The following is a 10421-nucleotide window of genomic DNA, read 5'->3' on the forward strand; positions in this document are numbered from 1 at the left end:
GGGGATGTGTAGAAATTCTAGAGAGGTTGTGTGGAGTATATATGTGAAATCCAAATTTTCTAAGCAAAGTCACCTGATGGATTGGATGAATCATAGCATTTGCCATTTGGCAGTGTGTGTCTGACAGGTCATTTCAGCATTTCTGGGCTGAGAATGAACATTTCACTTATAGGTAGAAATCAATGGCAGGATTGAGTCTCTGCTTCTGAGAGAGATGCCGTATTCATTTTAAATTATTGTTCATTTTCCAACTGGGTAATGGGAAGTGTTATTTCCAGTTCATGAATTTCCATGCTACTGTTCACCACTTTGTGTCAGTAGAAACTTTATGTTTCTAAGAGGCCTAATGAAAGGAAAAGATAGAAGTAGTTTTCTGATAGTTTGATGTGTTGGCTTTGCTGAAGTACTTATGCTAAGTTGCTAAATACACTTATTTTTGTTAATGCAAAGTTGAAACAACATGAAATTGAGTAACTGAGCAAAATGTTCAGAAAATAGTTTTTTGTTTAAACCATTTTTTTAAGCATTAATTTGAAGTCTTATCGAAATTGTTATTCTAAAATTCACTGCTTTTCTGCTTCATAATTTTCTAAATATAATTCAGTCTTCATTTGATGATTGAGAGTGTTGAATTTGCCCTTATGTTCTTATATAAGTTTACCTTGAGAAGTACTCTATATGAGAAAGTTAGTAAGCCAGCTTTGTTTTCTTACCCCTTTTTTAAAAAGTTCAATAAATACAAAATTTAAATATTACCTCCAGGTTACAGTTTATTATGCATAGATACAATTTGTTACATATGTTACCTCAAGTATTTTGCTCTCATTATAATGTATATGGTTTAAGTTGTGCTGTTAAAGTACTTTAAATGTCTTTTGATTAAATATTTAGCTACATAAGATATACTCAGATCATAAAGAGAAAACAATCCACTAAAATGCAATTGCCAAGGTACAATATTGAAAGCATAAGCACAGTGAGCAGGTGTATGTGTAGGTGGATTGAAATAAAAGAAGTCTTTTCTGGAGAGATTGAGGGATAAATGCCTTCTAATAATGCTGTCAGCCCTGGATCTGCCATCTAAAAGGTTACCAATGACCTAATTACCAATTCCTGTGGTCACTCGTATGTCAGCCACTCCCTCTAACCTAGGTCATTTCCATGGATGGTGAATGTTTTCAAGCATCTCTTTAAAATCTTTCCTTGATAAACAAAATGTAGTGTATAAGTACAAATGGAATTCAGCTTTAAAAAGGAAGGAAATTCTGACACATGAATCAAAACATGGATAAACCTTGAAGACATTATGCTAAGTGAAATAAGCCAGTCACAAAAAAAGACAAATTCTATGATTCCATTTATATAAGTTACTGAGTAGTCAAATCTATAGAGACAGAAAAAATGGTGGTTGCCAGGGGCTGCGGGGGAAGGAGGAATGAGGGAGCTGCTGTTTAACAGGTGTAGAGTTTTAGTTTTGTGAGATGAAAAGAGTTCTGGAGATTGGTTGCATAACAGTGTGACTGTACTTAACACTACTGAACTGTACATTTAGCAATAGTTACGATGGAAAATTTTATGTGTATTTTACTACAATAAAAAAAAGTTTGGAAACTGCTATTTTTGACAATGATTAGCATTATATGCTATATCTTGCATATTTTCTATTAAGAATCAAGGATTGTATATGTTGATTGGGAATCTAAACAATTGAAACATGAAATTATGTACATCATGATTAATAAATGCACATATTTAAAACACCAAACTTCCTTGATCGTAAATTCTTCTCCAGCTACCATTCTCTCTCCTGCTCCTTGTGGCCAATGTTGAATAGAAGCAGTAGCACCTTTGTATTAGCTCCTTGTCATTTTATCTGTTACAGAGGCTCCCTGAAGGCAGGTTCCTGTCTCAGCACAGTACCATGCCTACTGAAAGTGCTCCCATCTCTGAATAGTACCCTTGACTTAGTGAAATCTTATATTTTAAGCACATTTCCTCATATTCTTTCCTTATGACAAATGTTTACTTAGTTGTAGTGGAAGGTGAATAAAATCCAGTATGTGCTTTCAAGTAGTTTAAAATCTAACTGTACTTCTTACTCTCCCATCCCACCTTTTCCATTTCCAAGAAGGATTCAATGTAGTTGTAATCTAATAAAAATGATTAAATTTATATGTCAATAACCGTAGGGTTGCTAAGAGTGGGAAAAGTGCTGAGGCATAAAATGCCAACCAATTCATAATGCATTTTACATATTCCTTATTTGGATATGGCTGGTTTCCTGTAGGAAAATAGCAGATCAGAGTGGAATTTAGGTTGGAATGCCTTGAATGTTAGAAAACTGTGACTTACTACAGAGGCTGGTGGGAAGCAGAGGACTGATCAGAGCTGGATTTTAAGAATGTTAATCTGGCCACTCTATGGACCTGGAGAAGGAGCAAATGAGGGACAAGGAGTAGTAAGGAGCCTATTACAGATTTACAGATAAGAAGTAATAAGTTTGTTCAGATGGTGGCAAAAGACAGCATGGAAAAGGCACCATGGAGGGGAAAAAAAGTGTGTCTTGGTGATTAAAGGTCCTTGGATGCAAGCGGGGGAGGATAAGTCAAAGGTAACTAATTTGCTTTGTCATTAACACAGGAAATGAGTGATTTTGAGAGGAAAATGATGAATTTTATCTTGGAAATTGTTTTAATTATCTAGTGCTCTATAACAAGTTATCACAGAATTTAGCAACTTAAAATAACAAACATCTCATACAGTTTCTGAGAGTAGGAATCCAGGAGCAGCTAAATTAATGGTTCCAGCTTACGTCTTCAAGATGTTGGCCAGGGCTACAGTCATCTGAAGACTTGATGTGAGCTGGAGGATCTACTTCCAAAATATCTCTCTCACAGCTGTTTGCTGGAGGCTGCAGTTCCTTGCCAGCTGTTAGCAGTAGGTCTCCATAGGGTTGCTTGAGTGTCCTCACAATATGGAAGCTAATGTTCCCTAGAGTGAGTGAGCCAAGAGAGCAAGCCAGGAAGGGGCTGCAGTGCCTTTTATGACCTAATCTTGGAAGTCACATACCATCCCTTCTGCCATAATTTATTTATTAGAAGTGAGTCACTAAATCTAGCCCATGCTCAAAGGGAAGGTTAGGCTCTACCTTTTGATGGGAGAAATGTTGAAGGATTTGTGGGCTATTTTAAAACCACCATAGATACATTGTGTTTTGAGGACAAATGGAGTAAGCATTCAAATGAAAATGTAGAAGGAAGGTAATTTGGGGCTTTAGATAGCCAAGTTGCCTACATATGGAAGTAGGTGATAGCTGGAACTGAAAATATTAAAGATGGAGAACTTCTCAAGGCAAGTTTCTTAATGATCTCTCTCATGGATTCTCATTATTTATTAGTGATCATTGTTCCTTTTTCCACATTATATTATTACAGTTATTCTTTTTTAAGGTTTCCAATTTTAATCGTGTATTTTGTGTTTTTCTCCAATGCTCCTTTAAAATTTCAAACATATAGAAGAAAGTCAAAAGACTGGTATAATGAGTGTCCATATCTCTACCATCTAGATTCAGTAGTTGTTAACATTTTGACTTATTTACTCTAATTATTCATCCAGATATTTTTTTCTGAACTATTTATTAGGTGGCATTCTTTTGTAAAGAAGAGTTTCCCCTTCACCTTGGGATAAACTACAGATCCCCTTTGAAAAGCAGGGTATGGGCTTAATTCTTCTCCCTTAATTACTAATTTTCAGAGTGAGGAACTGATGTATTAATCATTTGCAGTGGTAATAAATGATTCTATTTTTCTTTTTCTTTTTTTTTATTGTGGGCTTCTTGTCCAGAGGGTAAAAGCACATGTAATTTTGATATACATATACTCATGGAGGTTGTGCCATTTTGCACTCCCACCAGCAATGTAGGAGAGAGTTCTTGTTTTTCCATAGACTTACTAAGGGTTGTCAAACACTTGAATTTTTGCCGAACACGATAAATGAGAAATGGTATCTTGGTATAGTTTTAATTTGTATCTCCTTTATGAATGAGTTTGAGCATCTTTTTGTGCTTCACTTTCCCTTTATTTATTTTTGGTGTGTATGTTCTATTTGCTTTTGTCTTTTGCCTATTTTTCGAGTGAGTTTTTGGTCTTTTTAAATCTTAATTTAAGGGTTCTCTTTAGATACTAGTGAGATTATCTCCTTGAAAATATTTTTATTTCCAATTTGTCATTAGTTTTTTTGCCCATGGCATGTTTTTATGATATGACAAGATTTGCTTTTATGTATTGAATCGATGTGCTTTTATGCACATCTTTTTATTGCATCTGGATTTTGAGCCATAGTTAAGTTTTCCCCACACCCATTTTATAAAGGGATTTACTTTGTTTGCTTCCAGCACTTGTGCAGCCCCAGCTCCTCCTTGTCCCCTTTCCTTCCTTCCCACTCTTCCTTCCATTTCTCTCTTAACTTTTGGATCTCTGGATCATTTGGAGTTTATTCTGGCATACATTCTTTCCCGGTGGTAATTCTTTTGTCCATTGTTTTCCAAGTGATTTGAGATACCACCGTTATCAGAAACTCAATTTCTAAAACCTTTTGAGTTTTCGAATTTGCTATTTTGGGATTTTCCATTCTGTTATGTAGCAGTGTGGGCCCAATCAAGAGATAGAAAATATACAATAGGTTCAAAAAGGGAGGTTTGATATAAAGAATTACTTATAATTAATTAACTATTATAAGAAACTATAAGTTATAAGGAAACTCTAACCTCCCAGGCCAAAAGGTTGCAGCGGAACCTCATTCTGAACCAGAGGCTGGGCCAGGCTCCGCTGCACGTCTTCACACCCACACAGCTGGCTTCCGCCCTGCCCAAGAAGGCCAGAAATCACAGCAGCCTCTTCGTCTTGCAGTGCCCCTGCAGCGCCCTCTACTGATAAAGTTTAGCATCGGCTCACTTTAAATTCTATAGGAATTCTGTTGTTTATCGTAGAGCATATATTGAAGGGTGCATCTGAAGCCGTGTGGCAATGAATTGATTACTGACACAGTTACATTGGCCTATCTATTCCTTGTTTTTTATTATTGGCAGTTCATGGTGTATTTGAATGTTTGTCAGTGCTGGTCCTGCTAATCAATCTGCTCTTTCAGGGTTTTCCTGGTTATTGTTTATCCATAAGAACTTATAATACTTATCTTGTTCCAGATTAAAAAAAACTTAGTGTCGCTTTCACTTAATCCTGTGTTTTTTAATTTTAAAGAGGATTTTATAATAAATTCTCATGGTAAATAATATTCTTGTTAACAATAACATAAGCAATAAAGAAGTGAATGAAATACAAAATGAGAGTTCCGTGACTCAAATTTCCATCCCTCTGATATTAATATTTTCATGTATATCTTTCAGGATTTATTTCTAAGCTCATAAAGTATGTGTATGTGTTTAATAAAAATGTTTGAACATTTTTAATAGGTATGTTTGTAGCTCTAAGACATGCCCTTTGTTATTCCTTACAGCCATTACACCTGCCCATGAGACTTTGAGAACATTATAATGTCCCTTTGTGGCTCTTCTCACAAGGAGTTTTCTCAGATGTTACCTATTCAAGACATGGATATCAAAAACTCACCATCTAGCCTTAATTCTCCTGATTCCTACAACTGCAGTCAATCTGTCCTTCCTCTGGAGCATGGCCCCATATACATACCTTCCTCTTATGTAGAGAGCCACCATGAATATTCAGCCATGACATTCTATAACCCTGCTGTGATGAATTACAGTATTCCCAGCAGTGCCAATAACTCAGAAGGTGGGCCTGGTCGACAGACCACAAGCTCAAATGTGTTGTGGCCAACTCCTGGGCACCTCTCTCCTTTAGCGCTCCATTGCCAGTCGTCACTTCTGTATGCAGAACCTCAAAAGAGTCCTTGGTGTGAAGCAAGATCACTAGAACACACCGTACCTGTAAACAGGTAAATACAGTCTTCATTCTGAATTATAGTTAATGGACATTATCCAAATCCCTTTATGATTTAGTGAGAAGAAAGATATGTGTTATACAAGATTTTTATTAGTCTTGTGGATTACCTAGGGCACCTAAAACATATTCTGAATTCTAGAATATTTGTTCTGATATTCTGTTCTCATTAAAAAGTTGAGTCTGTAAATCTGTGTTGTGGGGTAGAATTCACTATCATGACTACTGTCTTTAGACAATAAAGATGAAACTTAAATCATTTCCTCCTGATGAAGTGATTTGGGTTGAAAAAGAAATACTTTCAATTTAGATTTTTTTGTAATGAAATCACAATTTAGTGTTCATGACAAATTGTTTCCAGGATAAATGTAACTGTGGCAGTATTACAGCTTAAATGAAATACTAAACACGTGAAGCCTGAAAAGACAGACAACAATAGGTACAAACTTTTAAACAATGAACTAAACATTTTGTAGAGATCAATAGGAAACTATTGAAATGTAGACTTTAGTTGAAATTTCTAGAAGTTAAAAGGAATATTTGTACTCTTTAAATGCAGGGTAATGTGATGGTTATTTCCATTTAATTTGTAATATTTTTAATGATAATTATGACTGGAGGGAAGAGGTTGTTTAGGAAGAAGCATGAGGGGAAGATAAACTTCTAAAACAACCAAAGTGTAAGTTATAGCATATCAGATATTGAAATTCATTACTTTCAAATGCCATCGTAAAACTTCGAGAAAGCCATGTTACATGGTGTTCTTATTTTTCCCCTTTTCAAAAAACTTTTTGTTTGTTGGAAAAATACAAGAGAATATAAAAATTATAGATAACTTTTTTAAAGTAACATTTTTTCATTATCTTTAACTGAAGAAATATTTTATTTCTGAGCATGAATTCTAATCAGAGTTCTGCTAATATTTGGGTAATTTAAACCATAATAATTACCATCATTTATAAATTAATCATACCTCTACTATTTCTTTTCCAAAAGAAACATACCCTAGCAAAATTAAGAACTAGCCAGATATGTTTTTGGCTCTTCCTTCCTCCACACAAGTCCCTGCCCCTCCACGCAGCACTGAGAGCCTACTTTCTTCAAAGCCTTCTTTAAGGACAGGCATGTGTTCACTCCTTTTCTTCTCTCTTCCCCTTTCTCACTCCCTTATTTTATTCCCTTCTCTCCCTTTCTCGAAATCTGAGTACATACAGTATTCACCTTAATATAACTCAAAGTCCATTTGCTACCCCTCTTACGGTTATTTTTATTCTAAACCTTTATTTTGAACTGCAGAATAAAAGGTTTTTCTTCCCCCATTTAAATGGAAACTCTGAAGGGCATTTGGTGATATTGTTGGGAGTGACTGATACTTGAAAATGGTTAGGTGAGTTTAGGCCCCTCCATGCAGTGTTGATGAACTCTAGGAACTATGGAAGGCTACCGCATACCTTGCTTGTGGTTCAGAACTATGGGTAAGACTCAATCTGGTCACTTATTACACTCAGAGATGTGCACCCCGATGGCTACAACTAGCCATCCGTAGTTACTAGTGCTCATCATCTGTAGTTACTACTGCATGGGTGGGTGTCAACTTGTCTAACCACTTTCAAACATCAGTCATTTCCAACAACGTGACTCTTCGTAGATCTTATATCAGTAACAAGGTTTTGCTTGGTCAGATTTCCTGGAATATATTTATCATGAACCCTGGAGGGCAATGTTCATGCTGGGTTTTTTTTTCTTTTCTTTTTTCCCCTTCTAGAAAATCTCTTTTCCCCTTAATGCTCTTTTACAATGAATGTTTTCTTTGCCTCCAGAGAGACACCGAAAAGGAAGATTAGTGGGAGCAGTTGTGCCAGCCCTGTTACTAGTCCAAGTTCAAAGAGGGATGCCCACTTCTGTGCAGTCTGCAGTGACTACGCGTCAGGATATCACTATGGCGTCTGGTCGTGTGAAGGATGTAAAGCCTTTTTTAAAAGAAGCATTCAAGGTACAGAGCGTTGTTAGCTGCTGCTTTAATTTTACACTTTCGCTTTCAAACAGTTTTGCAGATGACCCGGCAGAAGTGTCACTGATGTCCTGTTTGGCACACAAAGTATGTGATGAGCGGTTCAGAGGATCATGGGGATTTGAGGGTGAGGTGGGTGGTGGGGTGGATTGTTTCAAGTGTAGAGCACTTTATCTTAATTACAGATCTCTACCCCAGAACCCCAGACCTCAAATGGGCCTTGCCCTACCATACTCATCACTGTCTTCTTGAGAGATGTTTAGTTACAACCTTTGTGACGACAAAGCTTGGAAAAAATAGGTGCTCATTAGAAAGTGCAAAGATTGTTTCTTCCTTTGACTTATGTTTAATATCTGGCATGTGTAATAGTCACGATGGTGGGCTGGCTTCTGAGGAAGAGAGAATAAATGCATTTTATGGAAATGGTCAGAAATCAGGAATTCAAATCCAACGGGCTTTGAGAATTGATCTAGAGGCATGTTTTGCCCTAAACTAAGTGGAGCCTCCATTTGTAATCTTGTTTTCTGGCCTGGGTTTAGACCACTTCCCTACCCTTCTCTAAATTCCTGCTGGGCTGAGTTTTGTTTTTTTTAATCACCTAATCAAATTGTGCATACCTGATTTTAAGGCCAGTCAGCCCATCGCCTCACTTGTCCTTGCCATGCTATCCCTCTCTTGCCAACCCTAATTTGCTGAAGTCATTTCTTGTTTGTATTCTCTTCTGTCTCTCTGCCCCATAACTCCTCCTTTGGCAGCCCTTCTCCCAAGCAATGTCCTCTGTTTCCGTGGTAGAGCTCCCTTCCCCTTTCTGTCAACGCCTCAGGGCCTTGTTCTTAACTGATTAAGAAAAGCAACCTTAAAGGAATTCATAATGTGCAAATGGCAAACAGCAATTTACTAAGTTAACTCACCCACTGATAACTGTAAGAGAACATTTCACCTCAAGTAGAGACACTGGTAGAATCCACAAAGTTGAGGTTTGGGGGTGGAATGTTAGTAGATAAAGAGTCACCTTCTTTTGGATCCCCTGAAATTCACCCTTTAGAGATGACCACTCATTTGTCCTGGATCTTCCACTTAGTAGCTCATTGCCTTTACCTCCTATCTGTTTCCTCCTCTGTGAAATGGAAGTACTCACAGAGTTGTTCTGTAAATGAAACGAGGTTTGTTATGTGAAAATATTTGGTCTATTATAAACTTCATGCAAATTCAAGATATTCTTGTTTTTCTTCTAACTCTTCTTTGTTCAGATATCAACTTTTTTTCTTGTATTTATTTCTCTTCTAACCCTCATCTCATTTAAACCAACTTCTTTTAAGATCTTCGTAGTTAGGTGGGTGAGGGCTCTCTGCCATTTCCATACTTAATTTTCTTATCAAAAGTTAAAACAGCGTAGATAACAGAAGCCTATGTCATCGAATATTATCAAAACATAAATTGTGTTGTTTGGTTATATTTGCTTTTACACACCAAGCTTTTCGTTCTACATTTAACATATTCGGTGCTTAAATATTTTTATTTATGATAATTATAGTAGTAGATTATAAAGTCAGGTCCAGTTCCCTGCTATTTTTGATAAGAATAATTCAGATTTTTTTCAAATTTCTTAACCAAACTCTTGATATGACAATTCTCTATCTTGCTGAGGTTGCAGAATTTTATCCCTTAAAGAAATTTTGACCAAGTACAACTAACTACATCCTTAAAAAAAGAGGTCCTTCTTATTTGCTGTTGGAGAAAAATCTCTCTACGTAAAGTACCTTCGAACCCTGAGACTATAGCTGATAATGAAAAGTAAGTTTTCTTTGCTTTTCCAAGTCATTCTTTCCTACTGCATTAACCAAGGAACTATTAGGAAAGAGGAAAGGATCATCACATTATAAGTGTGCAAAAAAATAAGAGTTAGTGCCCTTATAATTACTTAATGCCTAAATGATTGTTTCTTTGGACTCCATATTTTTGGTACCCTCTGATATACATTGCAGTAACTGAAAGTGGCCACTCAATTCTTTTTTTTTTTTACATTAAGTGAAATAAGAATCAAATGTATTTATCTTAAGTAGTCATATGTCTCTACATTGTTTTATTGAATAAATTATCCATTTTCATTGATTTTTAAAAATATGATTTTTAAAAATAAAAATATTATTTTTATTTGAGTTTGAGATATAATTTACATACAATAAATTACCCTCTTTTAGTTGAATAGTTTTATGAATTTAGAAAGTGCATATAGTCAAGCAACCACCACCATAATTAAGATATGGAATGTAACCGTAACCCCAAAAAGTTTCCTTGTGCCCATTGTAACTAATTTCTCCTCAGCCTCCCAGGCCCAGGTAACCATTGATCTGTTTTCTGTCTCTATAGTTTTGCCTTTTCTAGAATGTCATGTTATTGAATTATGAAGTATATAACCATTTATGTATGTTTTCTTT

The 10421-nt window shown here is 36.0% G+C and overlaps 1 protein-coding gene across 2 annotated transcripts in view; it reads left to right on the forward strand.

Annotated features, from left to right (window-relative positions):
• Nucleotides 1-2369: 2369 nt before the first annotated feature.
• ESR2 (estrogen receptor 2) overlaps nt 2370-10421 on the forward strand; it is a 51513-nt gene continuing 43461 nt past the window's right edge. For both annotated transcript variants that reach the window (XM_023527097.1, XM_011384558.2), the window contains exons 1-3: nt 2370-2611; nt 5512-5967; nt 7793-7965. In XM_023527097.1, the coding sequence (XP_023382865.1) occupies nt 5549-5967; nt 7793-7965 (592 nt within the window). In that variant the 5' untranslated portion in view covers nt 2370-2611; nt 5512-5548. The remainder of the gene's footprint in view (nt 2612-5511; nt 5968-7792; nt 7966-10421) is intronic.

This window comes from Pteropus vampyrus, unplaced genomic scaffold, assembly GCF_000151845.1.
Source record: "Pteropus vampyrus isolate Shadow unplaced genomic scaffold, Pvam_2.0 Scaffold15, whole genome shotgun sequence".
Lineage (NCBI taxonomy): Eukaryota > Metazoa > Chordata > Mammalia > Chiroptera > Pteropodidae > Pteropus > Pteropus vampyrus.